This window comes from Uloborus diversus, chromosome 10, assembly GCF_026930045.1.
Source record: "Uloborus diversus isolate 005 chromosome 10, Udiv.v.3.1, whole genome shotgun sequence".
In the NCBI taxonomy this organism is placed as follows: Eukaryota; Metazoa; Arthropoda; class Arachnida; order Araneae; family Uloboridae; genus Uloborus; species Uloborus diversus.
In genome coordinates this window covers 16,095,270-16,120,709 of record NC_072740.1, presented here as the reverse complement: position 1 = coordinate 16,120,709, position 25,440 = coordinate 16,095,270, and the positions used below count along the sequence as shown (strand labels likewise).

Here is a 25,440-nt window from a genome sequence, read left to right as displayed (position 1 = left end):
TGCTTTCCGGAAGTATATTGCGACGATATTTTGCACTGTTCAAGGTCGACAGGTAACAGAACCAGTCGTTGACTTCGATCTTCGATTTATGAGCAAGGCTATTTACAGGTGAAAGCTGATCTCAAACAACTATTATCATAATTGATGTGGTCAAATTGCTCTTGAATTGAATTCGTGCTCTTTAATGGATCTCCAATGCATTATAAAAGAAAGACTGAAAAAGTATAAATTTTTTAACAACTTCAAGAGTCACGATATGACATTTAGCACATTCATTGCGGCAATAAAGTCGTATCATCTTGTAAAAATTTCGTAAAAACATAATCCGGTCTAGTGGGGGGGGGGGGGCACTGAGAAGATAAGAAATGAGTCACTAGGCAAGTTAATGCAACGGGCCCAGCTTCTGGTTTTGAAGGGGTCATAAGTGTACAAATTCGGAATCTGGTTGAATTTTTCGCAAAAAAAAGTCCTCAAAAGGCAGCTTTATGCTATCTTTGGTCGTTCAGAGGGAAGGTTATGTGCCATGACCTCCCTCTCCCTATTAATATGAGTTTGAATACAATACAGAAAACCATTGTATAGAAGACATATACAAAACCATCCCTAGCGCACACATCGACACACACAATCAGGAAAAAAGAGATATCTGGTCCTTAGTAATGAAAGTCTTGATAGAAATTTTATTCTTTATTATCGATGAATCCAATAAAATTTAAATCATATAAAACTTACGATTTTTAATCATATAAAACGAAAGTTTAATGTTTTTGTGTTTGAAAGTTTCATGGTCTCTTTGTATAAAGCAGCAGTGTTAATTTCGAAGAAGAGATGAACCTTTAGCTCAAAATGTCCGATTGAATGCAGGGCTCTTTGATGACAATCTTAAACGATCACGGTTGGGTGTATTTATCGCTCCTACTGTCATTTTGTCGATTCGCCGTGACAGAAAATAAATACAGAAGTGATACAAATGTTTAACAGCTTTCGATAGAAGAGTTACGTATTTTCGTTGAAAGTTCTGTATTTTAGTACTTTACCAGGGCTTTCCAAATTATAGTATTATTAATTATTAGTATTTTACATGCGCAGTTTCAAAAGTAGTTGTTCATCAGTGTATCTCAAACAACTGTACACTAAAAATCTATTGTATTGATTGAGCTAGTACTGTGAATGCTCTAGATTAATCAATACAATGCAAGCTATTGTATTGTATAGAATATTGATAGATCTAGAGCCTTAGGAAATCTTTGCCCAATAGAGCACACTATGTGCTTCATATGTACTAAAGATCAATTTTGTACCTTTTTTTTTAAACAAATTTTAAGTTTGTTTTTGAAGCCATTGTCTCTTATATGATTTTAAAAATATATTTCACCAAGAAATAATCATTTTACTAATTATCATTTTAGCGTTTTTTTTCGTTAATGAAATTTTGATTCTACTGTCTTGATAAAATTATTTATTTTCGTCTTTACTGTGCAAAAATGCGTCGTGTATTAAGAAATATTCAAACAAAAATATGTGGCAATTGATTTTTCAAAAACAGCGAATTTTTTTAACTTGAGATCTTCATGCTATCGATGTTTCACATTTTATTTATTGATCAAAAGGAAACATTGTCTTCATAAACACGAAGTATTTCTAGATAATTTCATTGATGCATATTTTACATTTGCTTAAAGCTTGAGAGTGAATATCGATACACATGGTTAACCGGCTGTGAATAAGATTACGAAAAAATTCAAGTAATAATGTAGTACTAAATATGAGTTTGTTTTATTTTTATTTATTTCCAAAATCAAAGCTAAGCTTATAAAGGTGATTCAGGTGATATTCTGATATTCCGGGCCCCAATAGTCTGTTATTTTGAGCCTTCAGTAACACGACAGGAAAAGTGCAGAGTAGGGATAAATTGGAGTTTAGCAACTTTTTTAATTTTTTCCTTCGTGAAAAACAGAAAAATATCGTTTGAATTACCGTTGTTTGCTCTTCATTTTGCATTGTAATGAAACTTTATTGTTTGCTTTTTGATTGCATAATATTTGCATTTGTTGGACTAGTATTTAATGTTGTTTAGTTAAGTTGTTAGATTATTTTACCTTTTAATGGATAAAATAATTTTTTATTTGATTATTTTACAATGAATGGAGCTCTTAAACCCATATGACTTATTTTATTTAAAAATAACTTAAAAAGACAAAAAAAAAGGGGGGGGGGGATATCGTCAAATAAGTAAGATAACGGCACCAGTCACAGACATGCTTAAGACATCCCTTTCAGGTTAACTCAGTTTTCTGAGCCTTTTAATGTATTCAGACTTTTAAAACTATTTTCCTCTCACGCAAAAACATCATCTCTAACGTTTGGCAGCTTCTCGGTCCTCTGAATTAGTTAATTCTATTTTTATTTGCTCAATTTCGAAAAAAAGTCCGCCCACCAGTTACAGACACCTAAAAATCTGATGATACCCAGCAACAGACAGGATGAGGAAAGGATGAGCAATAGACAAAATTCCCCTTTTCTCTTCAAAATGTGCAAAAATTCTTTATTTTTAGAACTAAAGCCTTATTAAATTCAAATAAATATGAAACACCAGCTGATCTCGTGGTGGCTGTTCAGAACCTTTCACCACTGCCTTGCAAATACCACTAGCTCATGAAATTCACTCTGATAAGACCAGATGACTACACCGTATTCATGGGCCACTGAGACATCAATTTTACCCGCCTAAAAAGCTCATTATTTAAATCTAAACTTATAACTGTTTGTTACTGGATCCTTGTCTGTTAATGGTGACCTTACCCTATATACAACACTATACTAAAAGAACTACGAAAGCAAGGTATCATTTTCTCACTGTCATCGAAAAAAAATGAACAAACAATTTATAAGTAAAAATATATATTACAACGTATTGTACATGTACAAATAAAATCAATTGAAAAGAGTTTAAGAAAAAAAAGTTTTTGAGTTGCAGAGTTTTTTTTTTAACTCGTTTTAATTGATTTAACTCTTATTAATTGATGTAAGATTTGTACACGTACACACAACACGTCCTATATTTTTACTTATTTCATTGTAGAAAGTTTTCGACTGTTTCTTTTGCATAAACAATTCATACTTTGGCTGTTTTTCGAAAAAATACCCCTTAAAATCGGAGTTTTAAATTACCGCATCCAAAGGCAAATACTGCGCACGAGTAAGCTAGTTTACTAATATTTGCATATTTTGCTTGCCAATTTAAGTAATTTTTTTCATCAAATTTAATTTAAAAAGTTTTCATTTCTTTCGCTTTTTATTAAACCAATGTCCTTTACTCACTCTATAACCACAAGACTTCATGGTACCATACAGTATGAAATCGTTTTCATTCTGCGCGTGATTTCATCTTACGGTATTATTTCATAGAGCAATTGACAGCGTAAAGCAAGATAAGAAGCACTTTTGAGATGAATACATAATTTATGCATTGCTACAACAAGTAAATAAAAAAAATAAATATATAATAAGAAATAGACAAAAAAAAATCGTAATAATAGTGTTTTGGTTTAAATCAGTATATTGCATCTGAAAATGGTCGTATAGTTTTGTTTTCTAAGGATCAAACTTTATTAAAAGCATGTTTGTTCACAGACGCCGGAGTTAAAATTCCTTTTTACATTTGAAAGATAGTGAGCATTTTTATTTCTGAAATGTACATATGTGCATATGAGATATAAAATACATTATCTGCATTAAATTTTACATGCTTTGTTATTGCTGCTTCCAAAGAGTTACATTTTAATGCTTAAGTAGGGGCTACGTTGATTTATGTTTTTGCTTGAATTTTTAGTACCCAGCGTTAATACTTGTGCGCATTTGTGTGCATTTGTGCTCTTTTTTCTTGGTACCATAAGTAATTGTACTATTTGTCATGAACTAGACATGTTAACAAATACTACATATGTTAATTAATAACTTTGAAAAAGAGTATTGTAAATACTGTTGATTTATTAAAACTAACGTACTTTGAAACCATACATACATGTTTATTTAATCCTTTGTTAAAAAATGCTTTTAAACAGAGAAAGACCTAGCAGATTTTACCCATCCGTTGAGTGATAATATTTGCACAACTTCACTTTGATCAATGCTGCAACTGCAGGTTCTTCCTGTTGCGCATTTATTTACACATTTACTGACTGCGTGACCTGTTATGTTAACCTCTTCAGGGCCCCTGACACGATTAAAGCATACGACTTGGTTTCTCATAAAATTCCCTTTTTTTTTTCTTGTGAAACTGATTCGAAGAAAAGTCAGTTATTCACGATTTAAAAGGAGAAGCTCCGTAGAACCTCGTTTATCCGGCCCCCGTTTATCCGGATCTCCGATTTATTCGGATAAAATTTGTAGAGTTAAAAAAATATATATATATTCACTTAAATGATTATTTTAAATTGTCATAGCTAGACCGGAAATATAAAACACCAAAAATTCGCATTTTATGTTGATTAAATGTAGAGCTCCTGCATAGTACAGTATTATAGTAATGTAACAGCATGGCGTACTTTGGAGAGTCAGTTCGACACCACTGCAGCTGAACTATAAATGATAAAGTGTTTGTGAGAAACGATCTTATGTAATTTTCATTTAAAACATTGCTTTTTGCTCTAATAAATGATAAGTCTGCTTATTTAAGAGTGTGTTTAGCTTATTTCCCATCTTACCCAGATTATCAGGATTTTCGTTTATCCGGATTGCATTTGGCCCCCCGTTAGTCCGGATAAACGAGCTAGTACTCTACACGCTTTGCTAAGCCGAACGAAGGTATTCTTGTTCATTTTCGAAAAAAATCTTACTCTAATGATTACTACTGCTTTTTAGTTAGGGTTTTTAATTTTGAAATCACTGAGTTTTAGTTGTAGTTGCAAGCATAAAAATACGACACAGTTGTCTTACATGCAAAGTATTACGTACTATTTTAGAAGCAGTTCCTTTTAACGATGTAATGCGTATAGCATGCATTATGTTTTTTAATTAAATTTATTTTTTTATACTTTTGTTCGGTGTTTGCTGATATTGCTGAATTGAAAGCAGTATTAATATATGTCTCTCAAAGGCGTTAAATGTGGAATCATAATTTAAAAAAAATATTTATATTGCTCTTCAGTCTCTTCCAGGAGTCCACATATATTATGGAGTCCCCTTGACAGTTCGTGCCACTGGCCTGTCCCATTTTTATCAATAGGTGTACAAAAATATGTTTTAGTTACTTTTTCTGCATCCCGGACCTCTTTTCAGTCCGGGCCCCATTGCTGAAGTACTTCATCTCCCCTCCCCTCATGTCAAGGCCATTTTCTCTACAAAATAACAAAATTTCTGCTCTAATTCTGACTGTAACAAAGTACTAGCTAGAAATTACCGGTGATCAAGAAACAAGAATATTTCATCAATGATAAGTTAAAAAACGAAAGTGTGATTTTTTTAAAAAAATAAAATGAATCTACACCAAATTTGAGAAATGTTGTGTGTCAGAATAGCAACTGATCAGGAAAGTGATAAAATTTTTGCAATCAATTTTTTTCTCCCTCAATTAAACTTTTGCTCACCCACAAGTTTTTAATTTTTTTCTGGAAAGGCTCAAAAGTTCGATACTCAGTGCGTATTATGTCGAAAAACAACAAAAAAACGCCCACGTGCTTGTAAAGACATTAATTTCTCAGTGACAAGCTGGGGCGCATTTATGGCCTCAACGCCGTTCTGGTACTGGTTTTCTGGAAAAATAATTTACTTGCGACAGTAAAATGTTAAATTACTTGCGACTCAGGGTAAATATAAAAAAAAATTATTAATATTACGTTTCCGATTTCTGACGGAGATCAGCCTTTTTGATATGATACCAGATATTTGTTTCATCCTGAGATTTTCCTGAATGAGTATTTTCTGCTTGAAAAAGATAATGACTGACAATGCTTTAAGACAGTGATTCCCAATCTACGGCACGCGGGCCACTTCCGGCCATTAAAGCTGATATGAGTGGCCCGTTGTTTTGTTCCATGTTATGAATCTATAAGCACGATTAATGAAAAGTTCAAAAACTTGGAGCCAAATATTCAGAAATTGGTTTCTGAAAAACAGATGCATTTAATAAAATGAGCATCAAGTTATTGATAACAATAATAATTGATTTTAATTTTTTATCTTTTTCCATATTTTCCCACAAAAATATGGAAAGTATTTCATGCAAAAAAATGAAATATATTTTAAAATTTAATTTGTGTTCTGGCCCGTGGAAATAATTTTAATTTGATGCGCGGTAATCAGGCAGAAAAAGGTTAGACACCGCTGCTTTAAGGGATTTCCTTTTTTTAAAACATCAATGAAAGCTCAAAGTATTTAAATCAGATAAAATTAAACGGATGCAAATATGTGTCAATAAGAAGCCTAGATATGCATTTGGAATTTGTCTGAAGTACTTTTATCAACTAACATAGTTTTTCACCTATATTATTGAAGACCTACTTTGAAGTTAATAATGCATTGCATTTTCAATCAGCTAATCTGAAAATGAAAGTCAAGAAGCATCATGAGCTAACCTTGAAATAGTTTTGAGATAATCTTTAGGGAATTTACTTTTCGCTACTTGCTTTCGGCAAAACCTCACTCATGCGGAAAACGGGTCTTCCTTTTCAAACTTCCTTTGCTTTTGTTTTTAACTTAAGTCTTTCTTTTCATTCATTATTTATAGGTACTTTTAAACTATAGTGTTTAAACACAAGCTTTATTTAACTGTTCTCATTCGCTATTTTCGATGATATTGATGAAACATATATATGATGATATCTATTTTAACTGAAATGTTAAGATCTTAATGGATGAACTTATTTGCTTGCGTAGCTTTTGAGAAAGCGAAACTAAGTGATAAAACAAAACTTGATTTTATTTTAGTAGTCGAAGAAATCCTAAGTACTTTTAAGTGCACCCTAAGTACTCAAGTAAAATTAATTTATTCCATGTTTAAAAGTTGCACAAAATAGGATCTTTAACGTCAACGAAAATTATTTTTTAGCATCTTATTTAAATTTGTTCTCTGAAACTTTTTGAGCTGTAAGCGACAAGCATAGAGAGCCTTTCCACAAAGATATTTCTGCATAAGATGGTCGGAAGGTTGATATCAAAGCAGAGGCAATCTCCACTGTTCTTATTTTATTAAAGAAACTATTGTAAATATGAGAAAGCATTCACAGTTAATGTATTTCATGTTAGATCAAATATAGAACTTGATCTTTACGATTATTAATTATTTGCAAGAGATATTTTATAATATTTCAAAGATACATTCAATAAGGAAATTTTTCAGTATTTGTCTTAGGTTAAGCTTTATAAATGTTCAATGAACCTTTCATTAATGCTAAAATGCTATTCTTTAGGCGAATGCATTCAATAAATGTTAATGAAACGCCCAAAGTACATAAAGTAGGTTGTCCCTAATCGCTATAAAAATTATAATAACAATCTCCTCCGTGGACAACGAACTTAGTTTGCTCAGTAAAAGTTAGTAACGCATACCAAAGAGTAAATTATAGCAATTTATTTTATGAGGCAATCCTGTTTTAAGTAACTCTTTCCTATGCGCGGAAAAAGAGAGAGAGAGAGAGAGCGAAAGGGCTAAAAAGTTGCGTGTACCGTAATTTCGTACAAACTTTTATGTTAAATAAATATTCGTTAATAAACTCAACTGTCGAATTATAAGACGTAGAGTTATAAGAGAAACAATACAAGGGAGGGAATTAGTCACTTTAAAAAATATTACTCTGATAAAGAAAAAACAGCTGTTTAAAAGTTTTCTTTAATAAATATGAGTAATTTTTTTTCTATAAACAGGGAATTTTTTTAACAGAAATAAATTACAGATAATCGTTTCTGCATTTTCTCGGCATCACTTAATTATGTCAGTATTATAATAAACCACTCTAACGTAGAAAAAATATTTTATCGAGCATATTCAGTAATTTTCAATTTTAAGTTAGATTGAATCATATGCAATGTAAAAAATTTAATTTAAATGTGATTCTCGCAATTTCGGAAATTTTTAGACGTATTTAAATATGTTAGCTGAAAATGTGTTGCTGCTTTGTAGAAATAAGAGCACGATAAAAATGTACTGAAGCAAATATTTTACTTTTGCAGGAGTAGTGACATCAGTACCTTATTATGGAGCACGAATTGGAAAATTCAGCACTCATTTTCATGACGTAAGAGGAGAAGTGTATGCTGTAGATGACAAAACTTTGTTCATTAAAGGATTTAATTACGGTGGAAAAGGACAAGGTAGGTATCATTAATTAAATAATCTCCAAAATATATTTTACTTGTTCTCTGAAACACTTGGAGTCAAGTCACTGAGGAATTTCTTTTTCTTTGAAAACTGAACACATAGAAAAAGTTTGATTTAATGCATTCGCAGTCCTTCTGTTATATACTATGAATATAATACAACAAATTTCTTAACGTGTTAAAACAAACCTGTTACTTTGGTAATTGCTGGCCTAGCGTCGTAAGTTCAAGACTTTTTCTACATTGAAAAAAGTAATAGTTTCTTATTGGTAAAACACATCCGTGTGGAGCAATTTTGCCGATTTTGCTGTTTAGCAAGGTGGATATTATCCCATGTTTTAAAGCAAACTGTTTCAAAGCATTTTGTACCTATAGTGAAAGCTTTTGGCTTTCGAACTCTTGCAGTAACCCCTCTGACGCATGTTGGAGCTAATGTCCTCCGGATCGTCACTGTGCTCCCTACACCTAATATATATATATATATATATATATATATATATATATATATATATATATATATATATATATATATATATATATATATATATATATATATATATATATATATCAAAAATATCAGTTTTGCGAAGGATGGTAGAAGGGTTTCTTAATTTTTTCTGACTCTGTGTAACATTCACGCCCGAGCTGAGCGAAAGTTTGAACACTTCTAGAGATTATTTTCTCATGCTCCGTTGAAAAATCTAAATATTAATTCAATCTGATTTAAATACACTCATATTACGATGGAAATTGATTATTTTATATCTAAATAAAAATACTGATAGTTGAAAAAAAATATAAGAAAGGATTGATTAAGGTAGTCTCCATATTTCGTCTCGATGTCCGGTTTCGTTTCCTCCAGTTTCACTGCTCTGACGATAGGCGTCGCCACCGGTGATATTATTTGTTTGCTGCGCTCTAGAACACTAGTTAGTTGTGGAAATTACATAAATCTTGTCCGCTGCGTTGCCGTTTTTGGAAGCACTTTTCCTGATTTTTGTAAATGTGATTGTTTGGAACACGTTTTGTAAATGCTCTTCTTTGTTTTATTTATAATACGTTTAGTTTGTGGTATTTGACATATATTCTTAAGGTAAGCCATAAACTGAATGATCTGAGTGTTTTGACATGGTTGGTGTCATTCACGAAGGGCAGATGCCGCCATAGTGGCAGATAGGATGTTCCTATTTTCGTCCCATACCAAGATTTGAGTGAAAACAAAGAAAGTGACGATGGTGGAAAGTGTCATATATGCAACAAATGCTTTTCTGGAAGCAAACACGGAGAAATACGGATGTGTTGCATTAAATGTGTCTCGTGCTTCCGCGCAAAGAAAAAAAATAATTTAGTGACTCTTGTTTACAAGGTTAAAAATGAAATGCAAAATTAAAATTTTGGAGATAACCAGTACAAAAAGTAGGGAAACCTCTCCTCTGTCTTGGGGCAAGAGAGAGTACTAGTAGCCTTGATAGGTTCTGCTGTACAGCATGATTCAGTAAAAAAAAATCAATGAAAGCCGAACTAGGACGTTATCTTTAAACGCATTTTACTCAAAACATGAACATGTCAACTTACATCCCTTTGCTTCTCACTGCCTCGTCAATTAAATAATTTGTACTAAAAACGTACAAATTGTTGATGTTTTTCTTCAAAACAAGTCTTAATTTATTTTTTAATGAGTACTTTGTTTTTAAACCACTGTTACTTCTTTTGAAAGGTGTATTAGTAGGGGCAACGAAAATAAGAGACGTTTTCTTTTTTTCTTTTTTTTTTTTATACGTATTTTTATTATTATTTATTTACGTATTTTCTTTTTGAAATTTTTTTAAACATAATACGAAGTGTTTTTCATGTATTTAAGCCTAAATACCATACGTAAGCTTAGATGGTGGTGCCTATTAATATATTACATAGATACATATCAAAACGAAAAATATCTTTTAATAAAACTAAAAACAATTTCACATTGTGTAAACAATATATTAAATTCGTTTTCTCCAGCTATCACCAAGTTACATTTCTGTACTGTCGAATTATTCAGCAGAGAAAACTTAATGCCAAGCACATTTTTATTAACGTAGGGAAATGTGTAGAATGAAATCTCAGCAGAAATACCTTTAGTTATCATAGCTCGAAGCTGAGAAGATAAAATAAATCAATAAGCGAATTAAAAGCAGTACAATACTGTAAAAGGGCTCTTAATTTATAGCAGAATATGTATAGCATGTAATTGTGCCAAGTTTATATGAAGTCGATCGACTCATTTATAATGCTCTTTACACAGTCAAAAAGAAGAAAGTCGCTAAAATCAAACATTTTCTTTCGGCAATGTTGTGTATTACAATCAATCTTCTCGTAGTAAAAATAAAATAAAATAAAATAAAAGATAAAAAAAAATGTGTGCATTAAAATTTTAGAGAATGAAAATCTTTTTCTTTTTTTTCATCTCAAAAATCATCAATCGTTTGCATCTATTTCTATTTCATGGAAAGTAAATGAAGTCACTTCACTTAGATTCAATCCACCAATCTTTAACTTTTGCCAATAATGAGTTCATTAAGAAATATTTTTTTTTTCAACAACTCTTTTCTTTCTTGGGAAAAAAAATGAACAAAAAAGCAAATAAAACATAAACAAATAAATACTCAGAAGCTCAGCAATTTTCTGATTAAAAGGAATAATTTTTAGCGATATTGATTATTGTTAAGATAAAAAGATTGAATTTCTTTCTAACGTTAAAATTAAAACTTATCGAATTGTTAAAAATAATATAAAACTTCACGTAGTAAAAAATATATATATTTAAGAAATTAACAGCAATTTACGTTTTATGTTAACGGTATGGATTAGGAATCCGTACTTGGCGTAGCTTGTTTTGACCAATGTTTAATTACTAGGCTGAAAAATTTCTATATCTTGGTGTTTTATCGAGTTATAAAATTTTTGCTAAATGGCCAAGAATTTCTAATCATGGAAAAAAGTAAATTGGATAAATTTATTATTGTGGAGCTTTATATCAAATATGTCGTGAAGAAATATGTGTTAATTTTTTTAATGTACTTTTATTTTGCATTGTAATCAATTATGACTACAATACGAAATTGAAGTGCAAGAATGGATTCCAAACAGGGTGTGAATTCGTAAATTTTCCAGTTAGAGATAGCCGATAAGAAGTAGTACTGGAAAAAAAAAATCGGGTATATAGGACTAGTAGGAGTGAGGTCGATGCTTTGGTTTTGCCCCGAGATAGAGTGAAAAAATTGTGGCAAATACCACAGAAACAAAAGATAGGTTTTGGTGATTTTTTAAATATTTAGGGAGGAGGGGCGCACTCTCCTAAGTCTCCCTTCTTCACTTCTCTAGCAGGTTAGAAGAATGTTGATTAATAAAATAATGCCCTTGCAAATCAAAATAACGGCTATCAAACTGTAGAAAACTGAAAAGGGGGGCTATCTGTCTCCAAAAAAGTTGTGGGTGGTGGGGGAAATAGGATTCAGGGAGTCATTTTACATAACAATCAGCAGGAATAATGTTAGAAGCATTTTTTTTTTTTTTCTTGCCGCGCAGCGCTAATATAAGAAAAACTCCGTAGCTTATGTTTCCCATTTTTTAAAATGAGAAGTGTTTTAAGCATGAAAAGTGCTGTGAGTGCTTTCTGAGCACCCTCGTATATATAATAGCCAATGATCGAGTAACACTCCTGACGTCATCAACAATCAAAAGCGCGCCACGACATGATAATTGATTATATGTTATGATCACGTTTAAAATGCAGGGGACAAGGCTGAACTCGATCCGGTAACTCAACTGTTTTACTGGTAAGACTCATTTCAGGGGAATGAAGAAACGAAATAATGATCAACAATGAAAGCTACTGGAGTTTAGGGTTAATCTACTGGAGTTAGGATCAACATTTCAACTGTCTAAATATCACTAAACAGGCACAATGGCTTCGTTCAAATGTAGAAGCAATTTTCACCCGTCATATCTTGACGGGCGATTTTCTAGTTGTTAATAATCTTTAATAATTACCGAACTTAAAAACGTATTTCTCAAGGCATTATTTTACATTTTGCCTTGAGTTGCCTCCGTCCTTTTTCTTAAAAGCTCCGTTAATGCGCTTTTATTGCATTATTTTATTTAAAAAGAGTTAAATTGTGATGTAATTATAGTGTACCAAACCTTGAGTTGCATTTTCACTTCCATTCAAGACGGTGCTAATTGGCTTTTATTAGTTTTTGTTGTTTTGTGAAGTAAGATTGTTTTTTCCTCTTTCAGATGCTGTCTTTTGGTCTGGAAACTCGATCAGGCCCGACACCACTGGATTTATCATTCCAAATCATAAGGCTTCGTATGTATTGTGAAATATTTTTAGTTTTAATAGTCATTCCTTTTTATTGTAATTAGCTATTCCAAATGAAAATGTAATGCAATTTTAGTATGGTTTTTGTGAGTTAGGGCAGAATGAGTCACCGGGCAGAACAGTAAATGCCAGTTTTTATTAACTAATTGCCCTCGAAATAGCATTGAAAATAGAAGAGTTTTGCTGAAGTATAAGTTAACCTAAGCAGATATTTAACTCACTTTTGGAAAAAAACTAATGAAAATCCTACGATTTAAATAAAATGTAACACAACTTCAATGAAGCACAAATTGTCAAGATTAACGCCGCATTATTTTCTTCGTACTTTTTTTTTTTTTGTTTCATTTATATTGGTTTTTTTTCTCCCTTTTCAACATTTTGCGCATATTTTAGTACAAAGTATTTTTAATAATTTTTCATTTTATCTACTATATGTTGTATCTTTGCTGTGGGTTTTGATACTGTGTAACTACTTCCATTTAAAGTAAGTCGAGTAGTGATAATTATGATACCGTTAGTTAATTTCATGTAGTCTTTGACTACGTTTACGCAATTGTAGTTGGGTGTACTTTTTAATACAAAACCGATTCATATTATTTGTGACACAGTTTATTTTACGGTTAAGTATCGATAAAATAAATGTTTTTCTTTTGATAAACTGCATCAAAGAGACAAATGTAAAAATCTGATGTCAACTTTGTTCTATCGAATGAAAAACAATAATTTCATGATAGTTGTTCTGCCATTTGTTTCAGTGAATTATATTTATGAATTAGACACTTGACTGTTCATTTATTCCTAGATTGCACCATTTAGAGAAAAGTAAGTAAAAATTAAAGTATTTCAAGTAAAATGCTCAAAGTTAGTAAAGGTTTAAATTGAAGCAGTGCAGCTAAAACAAAAAGGTATGAAAGTTTAGAAACTTTACTGGTACATGCCCTTTTTTTTTTTCAAAAGCAGGGAACCTGCCAAAGTGGTAAGTAGTCGCTGAAGTAAGGCAAATCACTAATCATTTTTGTTTTAACCGTAATCTTAAGACAACCTACATATGTTCTTGATTGATGTAGGTTTGAAAATGATAACATATTTGGAATTTCCTGAAAAGGTCCAAGCTTCAAATCAACCTATGTCAAGATATTTTTTCTATGTGTCATCTTTGCGGTTTTTCAAGCTTTTTATAAACTATGTCATATACAAAGAGCAAACTGAAGGTGGCAAATTTTTGTAATTATAGCTAACTACAGCCACATAATAAGAAACTGGGATAAGTTTTTGTACTAAGAAGTAAAGAGTACGGAAATAAGGCATTGGTACGGGAATAATGCATAAAAAATGTCGCACTGAACGCGCAAATATTAGTATAAATTACGTGCTTTGTGGTTACAGAAAACTTCTTTTCCAATGCTATAAAGATGTGAGTTTCTGAATGAGTCGTTCTGGTGAAGACTTGATTCGTTGACTTCACTCGGATGAGTTTCATCCAAAACATATTTTGAGTTTAAAAAAAAAGATTTTTTTATAGCCGTAAATTCATGCATGCATTTTTTATTGTCATTTAAGAGTTCGACTAAAAGTTTAACATTGAAAAAGAAAAAAATCTCTCATTGCTTTTCAATGCTATTCGTTCTTACTTGTTAGTTACGATACGGCTCGTGTGAGGAAAAAAAAAGGATAACTTCGTTTTGTGTCTTAAACACTTTTTCTTGACTCTCATGCCATACCACTCCCATAAGTTTCAAAATACATTCATCATGACGGTTCTATGATTTTTTCTTACGAAAAGCTCTCATTTAGTGTATTCAACTCAAAAGTAATAGCCATATAAGATAATACATAACGCTTTTCTTTCCTATTAAAAAAGGATATTGATATATTTTCCTTTTGTTTCATGGACAATTACATTTGGAGGGATATTTAATAAACATTGTTTATCTCAAACTCTTTTCTTAAAAAAAAAAACCTCTTCAGCGGATAATGATTTCTCCAAAATACATAACTATTTTGAAACAAAGGTTTGAAACATAAACATACGACTAACAAATATAATGAGCATTTAAAAATATCATATCAGTATTTCAGTAATAATTCTCAAACTCAACAATGCGTATCGAAGTAAGATCGTAAATACCTTTATTTAGGTTTGTGTAGCAAACGATAATTATCCCTTTTCTACGAAATCATTATAAAGCTTAACATAGGTTCCGGTTCGCTCGAAGCGCTTTTTGTTATTCTTGAGTGTTTTTTCTTTTTTTATCTACTTATCATTACTTTTGTAACAACTGAAGTCTATTTAAGAAAGGTAAATTTAATAATAAGGATGTTTTAACAGGGAATAGGAAGACATATATCAGATTAATGACTTGCGCAAAAAGTACTAAAGCTTTTACTTTCATAATACGCTAGTGTAAGGGAAATAATGAGATATTGAACTAACGATTCAAAACTGAAAGCAGGGAATTTGTTTTTAAAAGTAATAGCTATCGCTTTCGAATAGCAATAAATATGATTTTGTTCTGTAAGTATTTAGTGTTTGAATGGTTAAAAAAAACTGAAATGTTTTCACTACTATCGTTATAAACGAGTGCTAGTAAAAAGAGAGTTCGTGGGAAAAAAATCTTAAAAATTCATCACAGTTGCTTTTATTAAAATAAATCACTACAGTTCGAAATAAATTGGGCACTTCACTTTGAACTGTTTGAATGTCTCTATTTTATGTCATTGTTTTTGAGGAATACACATGTACGCATATATAATTTTTAAATGTTTCTTTACTCCTTTGAAATGTTAAAGAAATTTTACCAAAAAAGACTAAGCAGAGCTGGAAGTCAACAGAAATTTTACGAATCACAAAAATATTGCTCGCTTTAAGCGGGATTTGCTCGTTAAAACCGAGTTATGTTCATATAAAGTTAACATTGTACCAACCAAGTATTTCTGATTTCTTCGCTACATCCGGGTTCTCGTTAAATCGGGGTTCGTTATAAGCGAGTTCGACTGTATCTTTAAAATTGGGCAGGATGATAGAGGATTTTCTTGATTCTCGCATATCAAGTAGGGACAGCTTGGGTGACAGGAAACATGGGGTGAGTGGGGGAAACCAATTCTATTACCCCACTTGTGGAAATTTGTGAAACTAAATTATTGGCGAGTGAAGATTCGGTAGCGTATAGAAGAGGATCTAAGGATTCCGCATGTTTTCAAGCAATTGTGCAATTGCCATCATTGTTCGAAGATGACTCTGTGAAAAAAGTAGTTCTTTAAAGTTCTCAGATCATACATTTTCCTCTCCAGTAGGTATAAAACTACGAGAAACTACTGGTTTCAAATAGATTTACTTGTCATGTGGATGGGCATTTATTTATGAATTTCACCTTCCCAGACATTTTTTGATGTGCTGGTTAGGTGTTCTATTTACCCCAAAAATACTGTATTATGGGGTAAATGGAAAAAAATAAGTTTTGTCCTACGTTTTTGGAAGATTAAATTTTGATGCAACTTCACACTTTTCCGCCTATTTTACACAAGTTTTGCGTATAGTCGAGTCCCGACTTACGCGAGAGATGCGTTCCAAGACTCCTCGCGTAAGTTGAAATTTCGCGTTGTGGAAAAATATATGCATATAATTTTTTTTAATCATACCAAATACTTTTAGGCACTTATAAACACCCCTCAAACTGCTCTAAAGCATTCCTTAGCCATTACAATTTCTTCTATGAAGAACTGAACTTTTACTGTATTTAAAAAATAAAAAACTGTTATTCAACATGAAATACTTAAGATGCACAAAATGAATGACCAATGGGAATAAAAGATATAAAATAAAACAACACGGTACGCACTGCATGCAATAAAATTAAAATGATGCACAGAATAGTACTGCACAGTAGATATAGTAGCAATATTTACGAGTTAAAAAATGAGGATACTAGTGATGATTTATGCTCCAAGATCAGATCGTTATTCTTATCTAATACATTTTTAAATACGCTTCACCTTTTATTTAAAACGTTTCAATTTCTGGCTACATCTCCTCTACCTGATCTTTTTAATTATCCACAATGCAAGAGCTCGCGTAGCTTACATTTTCATAATTTTTACTTTGCTAGACTGCTCTGCAAGCTTCAATATTGAAACTAAGTTCTATACTTTTACGGACATCTTTTTGTTTTGACTTTTAATTGTACATATGGAAGATTCACTCATACTTATTGTCGCGTTATCTTCGACGTTTTGTAATTGTTCAAGCATATCGAGAATCTTAGCCTTTTTAATCTTTTTATCAGAAACTTTCTTTTTCTTCACATTTTCAAACTTTAGATGAAGGTGACACTAAAGTGCCATTATGGTTATTTAATGCACTAGACTAGTTAGGCGTGGGAACTTTGGCTGTCAGTGATGCTCAAAGAGACGTAATAACATTCACGAAATCAATATTTAGTAGCCAATAACGAAGCTGATACTTCCTTATAAAAAAAAATCATGTTGTGGGCGAAAAATTCGCGTTAGCTATAAAATTCGTTACTCATAAAAACTTCGAGTTATAGCCATTTCGCGTAAGTCGGATCGCGTTGTAGCGGGAGTCGACTGTAGTTTAATTTTTTACAAGATTTTTCTTTTTAAATGAATTTAGAGTACATTTGGAGAGTTCAGTGTATCGCATGTGACTTATAGGCCACAGATTGATTATTGTAGGGATATAACTTCTCAAACTTCTTAAATAATAGTGTATAATTTGATTATCTACCTACATCACACTTCTGGAGAAATAAGTGTTTTTATTTACCGCATAGTTTCTGGAGTAAAAGGAAATATGCTGGAAAGAAAACATGATTTCATTCCCTATCAAACAGTCATAAAGTTAAACTTTTCATACCCAAATACTCTCAGAGAGTGTGATCTTGGACTTGGACACAATGCTGAATTTTTTTTGTCTTAATTCATCCAAAAGATATGAACGGATCTAAAGTTCAAATATTGAAATTTTGTTTCCATTTACCCGAACTGACTCTAGTACATTATAAAATTCATAATGTGTAGTTATAAAATTAATAACATGTTTATAAAAGTAATAGAAAAGTACTGGTCACATTTTTTTTTTCTTGCAATCCATGTTCACTTTTTTCAAGAAAAAAAAGCCAGCAGAGAACGTTCGCGTTAAATACAACTTTACTTATATTTGACTAAGTTTTTATTATTGCAGCGTGGTAATGACTGACAGGAAATGAATCAATGATTTAAATTAAGGCTTAAGTTCCTTTAAAGAAAATGGGGCTTAGGACATTTCCAAAATTATCGACTCAAATGTAGTAATAATATTTATGAGCAGAGAAATGACTATCACCTAAATAGTTAAGCTCACAATGTAATAAAATTTGCTGAGGAGAAGAGTGATTCGAATTGAACATTTCTCCCTTTACCTCTCTCCTAATGTTAGCTGGACAGGAACAAATCAGAGTAAAAGCTTTATACTGTCTGTTCACATGTTAAGCTCATAAACTCAGTCTTTTTTCGTCGGGAGATAAAAATCATAATTAACGATAAAATGACTTCACTGTTTATTCAGACTACTACTGAAAAATGTGCTGTTTCAGAACCGCACATTCTTACTAAACATTTTTATGCACGTGGGGTTACCGTAAGATGGCGTACTGGTGTTAAGTTTAAAGGTACACTATAATAAAAGATTTTGATGATGATCTGGTGTTTTACGAATTATTCTATGCTTGAAAGTGACGTCAGTGAAAACATTTCTAAAAATTAAATAGTAATGGAAAAAAAGGAGCATTTTCAAAACTTAGTATTAGTACTTAATACTTATATCTCAATGCTTGGATTTAAATACGTATAAATTTAGCAATTTCAAATTAGTAAATGGTCTCAAATTGTGATGTTGTAATGTACAGTGACTCTTAAACAGTTGATTAAACAAATAATTCAATAAAACAAGCATTGAATAATCAACTTGGTTGTATAAACGCTTCAAATAACAAGAAAACAAATTTTCTATTTACGTTACCTCTAGCTCAGAATTTTTTGCGAAATAAATAATTTTGTGTTTTGGAAAATCCAGGAGTGATAAGAAATAAATAAATATATTCGTAGTAAAAAATGAACGTTAATTAAACATTATAAATGTACAAATTCGTAAAAGATTCCACATTTTGCAATTTTTAGCACATTATTAGTGCATTTAAAAGGTTGTTTAAATTACTTTTACTTTTACTAAGGAAGGATAGTTATGTAGATAAACGACTGATTTCTTAGAAACTGGTTCACGTAAGAAATTCCGTGGTTTCAGTTGTGAGTTATTGAGTTACTCACACAAAGCTTGCTGTCTGTAGCCAGGGGTGCCCCCCCCCAATAGCAAGGGCCCCCTAAATTTCGGGAAGACCCCACCAAGAACAAGAGCCTCCCAAAAAAGGAGACAAATACCCCTCTAAACACCCCCCTTAAAAATTTCAATGGCGCAGTCTGCGCCATGACCCCCCAGGTGGGCACCCCTGCTGTAGCATTCACTATTAAGGAAGTTGTAGAATTATAATAGCTCTGCGCTTTCAGGTTGCCTACTAAGTCAAATGTGTAGGTTTTCCTGCAAATATTTTACAACGACGAGAACTACCGGTTATATTACGTCTGTACACAGATTTCTCGTTCGCTAAAAAGCGAGAAACTATTAAAATTTTCTCCAGAAGACACAGATTGAAAGTTTGTAGTATTCTGAGTTTGGTCAAAAGAAAATGCTTCCAAAACAGAGCATTTCATATGCAAGTGTTAGCTTGTCTTTTATATCCAAAATTATTCATAAGATCTAAATTTAGGTGATGGAATAACACTGATTAAATTGCATTTAGTATTTGAAACAGGGTAAATTTGGTTTAAGTATCAAAATTCAAAGTACAATTTAAAAATTTTCAGTGTTTCTGTATGCTAAAAAGTAAAAAAAGGTTTATTTGTTTTAAAACATAAAAATCCCCTCCCTCCACACGATATTGCTTTACATGTGTGGGACGTAAATTAATTTTATTGCTTATACTTCAGTTAATTAGTTTTTAAACATTGTTCCTAAAAGACCATCTTGTGCTAAAAAAAAGTACAGTTCATGAAATTCCAGCTCATTAATACCAACTTAATATTAATACCAACTTTATAGTTTTAAAAATTACTTCTCTTAATGCTGGTTCAGATTTCTATCAATTTATGAACAAAATTAATACTTTTAAAAATTTTATGATTAGTTTTAAAAGTTGAGTCTGAACTGGTGCACTGTATTAAGCGTATAATGTAGTGAAGTGAAAGATAAAAAATATAAGATATTAGCTTTTAGTCTTTTTTATGTACTTTTAATCACGTAAGATACAACGGACTACTTGTTTTATGTTTCGTATACACAGACGTAAATGGGTCATTCTCCAGAAAACGTAACTTTTGAACGCAAATAATTTTCAATTTCGAAACCTTTTGTTTTCTTTTTTTTCATTCTTACATGAAAGTGTTACCTACCAGAAATAACCATAAACAATAGCCCAGCTAATTTCCAATTATTTTTCTAATAAATAATAAAAAAATAATAATAATAAATCCCTTGTTCACGGAAATAAATAAAAAGAAAAAATAATAATGTTTAAAAATCGAGGCCAATGTAATATCAGAGTAGTAATTTTGTTAATTGTGCAAACAATGAGTTATTTTAATCATTAGTGGGAATCTAATACTAAGCTCTCTTTTAGTAGTTATCCTTTTAATTCAAGTGAGTGTTAAAAAACAGTATTTAGTAATTTTGAGAATATACTGGAAATTTATAATTGTGGTAAAATGCCTAAGATTGATATTTCTCCTCCATCATTTATTTTCATCTCAGAAATAATGATTTTGATAAGGTCTGTCACGGAGGTGAGATTCACGGAGGTGAGGAATTTTCCATTAATATAGGCCTAATGGATACATTTTTCAGGGAAATATGTTCTTTCTTCGTTGCTACAATCTGCACATGTTAAACATATGAAAACACGTTCACTTCTTTTTTTACATTAATTTACATCCCTGAAATTAAAGTTCACGGAGGAGAAAAATCACAATAACCTCGCTTAGTTTTTCGAACAAAATCTGTCTCCTTGTTTTTCGACAAAAATCTCAGAACTTCTTTATGGCTGAAAATAAACAAGGGGGCTCCTTTGTATTATGAAAAAATAAAATTTGATGTTATTACTGCCACGTGTTAAACAGGAATGGCATTTTGTGTTTAGGTAACGGAGGTGAGATTTTTTTGTGTGACATGACTACTTATCCTAAAAAAACGAACTAAAGCACAATACTAAAAAATTAAATATACTTAAACAATTAGTATTTGAAACTCTTGTGAAAGGAATAATATATATATATATATATATATATATATATATATATATATATATATATATATATATATATATATATATATATATATATATATATATATATATATACTTTTAATTAATCAAGTTATTAAGCAACATAAACAGTCAAACAAGGTGTGTGACATGCCACGGAGGTGAGAATTTACACATTGTGACCCAAAAATATACTAAAATAAAGATGTTGGCAGATTTAGATAGATATATTTTTGATGAAATTAAAAAGCATTGTTAAATGAAATGTTCCTTAAAGTTTTTTCTGTAAAAGGCTTGTGACAGAAAAGTTACACTTTTTGACCCAAAGGGGATATTATTAATTAAATATTTTACTGTGTGTGTACGTGTATCAAAAAAGTTAAAGGACGAAACTTTATTTCGACACATGGCAAAGTGAGATTTTGATTTGTATTGCGTATTTGTATCTTAAAATAGATCTTAACTTTTATATGAAATTGCTTAAAGTATGGCTTGTTTTAAATTCTATTAAGAATAATTACATTAAAGAAATGTAATGAGTTCAGACTAAAAAGTCACAAGAGTGAATAAAACATGTGACAAAAAGAGAGGCGTAACTAACATGAACAACTAATGATTTTTAACTTTTGGCTCGATAAAGGTGAAATTTCAACATGAACCAAACTGTTAAAATGAAAATAATAGAACTGAAAGAACATTGCAAATTGGCTACCAATTGGCAACGTTTAAGAAATATCTTGCCAAAATTTTGTGCTAAAACGAGAAGCAAATTCACTGCCAATTTGGAAATATTAGCGATATTTCTGATGTTCCCATAGAAACTTCAAATTTACACTATACAACCAAAAGGATTGGAACAATTTCAAAAATTCACTTTTTTACGATTCTCTCAAAAAACTAGGTATTCTGAAACATTTCTCACATAATAGTTATTCTTCGGCTGACATTTTCCAATAAAACATAAATCACACATGCATTCAGAGAATCAGAAACAAATTGAAGAAACAAAGAGAAAAGGCTTTTGATCATCCTTCATCATAAAAAGTTGGGCATAAGCTGTAAATTTGAAAAATTGCGGTTCATACTATGCACAGTTTTTTTATCGATTCCCGTGAAAGTATCATTTGTATTCACGAAGATATAAGCATTTTTTTTTTTTTTTTCAAAAATACCAGTTTAATTCGTCGGTTTTCTCCACTCATGCGCTCACCTTTTGTCGAACCGTACCAAAATAGTAATTGTTTAGGATCAAGTGAAAGAATTAAAATGATTTCTCTCAATAGTCTCTATAGAAATGACTTCCTAACATTTGTTCACAACCAACTAAGGATGTAGACGATTATCATATTTCTTTATTCACTTCGAGGCACTTTCATACTGTATTTTTGTTCCTTAACTCATCCCTCTTAGTTACAATCGTTGAAATTTCAGATGCCAACATAGACATTTAATTTAACTTAGGTTTCAAAGCCCCCTTATATTTCTATACTTTTAACTAGCTACTATAGTTACTTTACTTTACACTCATATGCATAGGTCTACACTAAAAAAATTTTGTGTAACCTTACCTCATTTTACGCATGACATATACTAAAAATATACAATATGAATTTAAGTTTGACAATTTCGATTGCACATACATGAGCGCACCTAACCCCTTTTTTTTAATTTTAAATTACTTTATTCACAAAAATGCTTTGAATTCAAGTTATTTTTTCTTTTAGATTTCAACCATTATCCCAGTATAATAATCAGGATTTGATACTGCGTTTACCAGAGGGGAAGAAAGTTAATGATATTCATTGGCTATCAGTTTGGAGCAAAAAGCACTCTGTAAGTTATATACAATATTTTTACAATGTTCACTTTTCTAAGTTTTTATTTCACAGTCTTATAAGTATGATGAGCGATTCACAATCTAAACATAGCCTTTTTTCTTATTAGTTATTGTTCAAAGGATATTGTTAACAAAAATGTTTGATATCGGAAGTGAAATAATTAAAGATGATTAGAGAGAAAAATAACCCAAATAAATATTGCTTGTAGATGAAACTGTGTCAATGTGATGTGAAACTTTAGAAGACAGTGGTTACAATCGATCCCCTCTTTTATTGGAGCTTATAACTTTTATTTGAATCAATGGAATCATATGATCTTATGTTACACATTTAAAAGTATTCAGTCTAACAGAATGCTGTTTTTTTTAATTAATAAGTTAATAAAATATTTATAAAAAAAAAACTAAAAATAGGTCAAATGATCAAGTGACCTTCCTTCAATTAGATTTAATTCTGGGAGAATAAGCGTTCTTATAAGTGTTTCAAACGGAAGTCAACATTTATTATTGCTACCTGTTAATCATTCATTCAAAAAAATAAATAATAATCAAATTCTTTGATTTCGATTTAGCAAAATAGCTAATAAGCAGTTTCGTTCTTCGCCCTTTTTTATAGTTCAGTCAATATATTACTGCCTTTGAAGCAACAAATGTATGAATCAATAATTGAATTTTAATAGTGAAACTTTTTGAGCTAGTGTAAATGTGTCTACCTTTACCGCAATTAATATAATTTATTGATTGATACAGGAACATTATTTGAACTACTTTTAGTGCTATGAAGATGAGTATCTGACCCTTATAAAAACACAATGTTAATCACTGAATTGGTTGACTTTGAGTTGCTTTAAAAAATCCAAATTTGAACAAGTTGAAGAATTCCATGTCCCAAATGTGGGTATTTTTTTATTAAAAATGTATGGAATATTGTTAAAACCATACATAGTAATGCGCAAAAGGTTTTAATAAATTTAATCCAACCCCCAAGCTGGATATTCTTTCTTTCTGTCTTGTACAGGTCTCTACTGTAAATCTGCTAATTTTAATCCCTCCCGAGCCCAAATCTGGTAAAAGCAAAACTGCAAAATATCTTGCCAGTCGCTGTTTACTAAACTAAACATTTTTAGATGAAAATTTGGCTTTAAACAAATGATCTGAAAAACAATTTCAACACACTAATTGCATTTTTGCTGCAATTCTATATTGTTGATATTTATTTTGCATCCTTAATCTTATTTTTTGTCTTTTTAATCCAGACAAGCTTTGGAACTTTAATTTTTCCCAAAAGTCTTGTACCTCCACGACCAGTAGTGATTGGACCTTTGGTGAATACAAAGAAAGGAGTCTCTTCCGGAGATATTTTGGTATTGGATACACAAACCTTTTTAATTCCAGACTTCAGCTATGATGGATCTGGTAAAGGTACAGTAAAAGGATTTTTATTTAATTGATTCGCAGCATAAAACTTAAAAAAGTTCAATTCGTATATAAGTTCTACCAGAAATAATGAGTTTTAAATGTGTAGAATCAAGTATTAAAACTTTCTTACTTTGCCGTTTTGTTGTGCAATTCTCTAGGTACTGGCCTAGTTATTAGAGCGATTGATATTTGTACAGATCATTAGGTCGCCAATGTATTTTTACGTTTTTATGATCTTATATATATATATATATATATATATATATATATATATATATATATATATATATATATATATATATATATATATATATATATATATTGTAAGTTTCCAAACCTATTTGGCCACGAAAGTTTGAAAGTTATAAATTGCTATCTTTCGCGCATGCGCAGAAAGAAATTTATTGCTTTAAATGTTCATATTTCATAAAATTTTCAAAGTTTTTATTGCAAGTTTTAATGTAATGATTCCCTTGTATACTTTCAAGTGCTTTGAAAATTTGGTAAAAATTGACAGAAAACTCTGCATGTTATGAGCCAAAAACAAGCGAACAAAAGTTATATTTTTGAATGAAATGCTAATATAGACATGAATATATGTTGCTTTTGTGAAAATCTATTAAGTTATTGTGCGTAGTAAGTAAACTAATTCACTAATTGCTGAAATTTATAGCTTATTTCCAGTTATTTACGCAGAATTATGATCCAAAAACCTTTTATGTTTTTTTTTCCATTTGTTGCTATTCCCCTAAATGCATGGTCTTTGGGATGTGAATTTTTGCAAGAGATGTAGTTTTTTTTTTTTTTTTTTTTTTTTTTTTTTGTCCGACACTATGCATGCGTAAAATATTGGAGGAACACTGCATGAAAAAATAAAAACAGCTGCAAATTTCTCTTTGTTTTTTATACTAGTTGTATCTACCCGATACCTGTGCTATTAGTTCAAAAGAAGTCTTTTAAGTTAGTGGAAATATCTGTCCTGCGCTCCCCGAAGTAAAAAAGAATCAATTTCAAATACAGGGTCATTCCACAGTGACTAACGTAACATTCGCAACTGATTTTCAAACTCTTTTTACTTACACCGGGAGTAAAAATAAATGTGTTTTGGTTTAATATGCAGATTTAAAATGTACAAGGTG

At 30.9% G+C, this 25,440-nt stretch overlaps 1 protein-coding gene across 1 annotated transcript in view; it reads left to right on the top strand.

Annotated features, from left to right (window-relative positions):
- The window catches only part of LOC129231672 (uncharacterized), an 88,687-nt gene that overhangs the window by 21,160 nt on the left and 42,087 nt on the right, over positions 1-25,440 (top strand). Inside the window, exons 2-5 of the mRNA XM_054866035.1 lie at positions 8,170-8,310; positions 12,595-12,667; positions 22,770-22,878; positions 24,139-24,304. Of these exons, the coding sequence (XP_054722010.1) occupies positions 8,170-8,310; positions 12,595-12,667; positions 22,770-22,878; positions 24,139-24,304 (489 nt within the window). The remainder of the gene's footprint in view (positions 1-8,169; positions 8,311-12,594; positions 12,668-22,769; positions 22,879-24,138; positions 24,305-25,440) is intronic.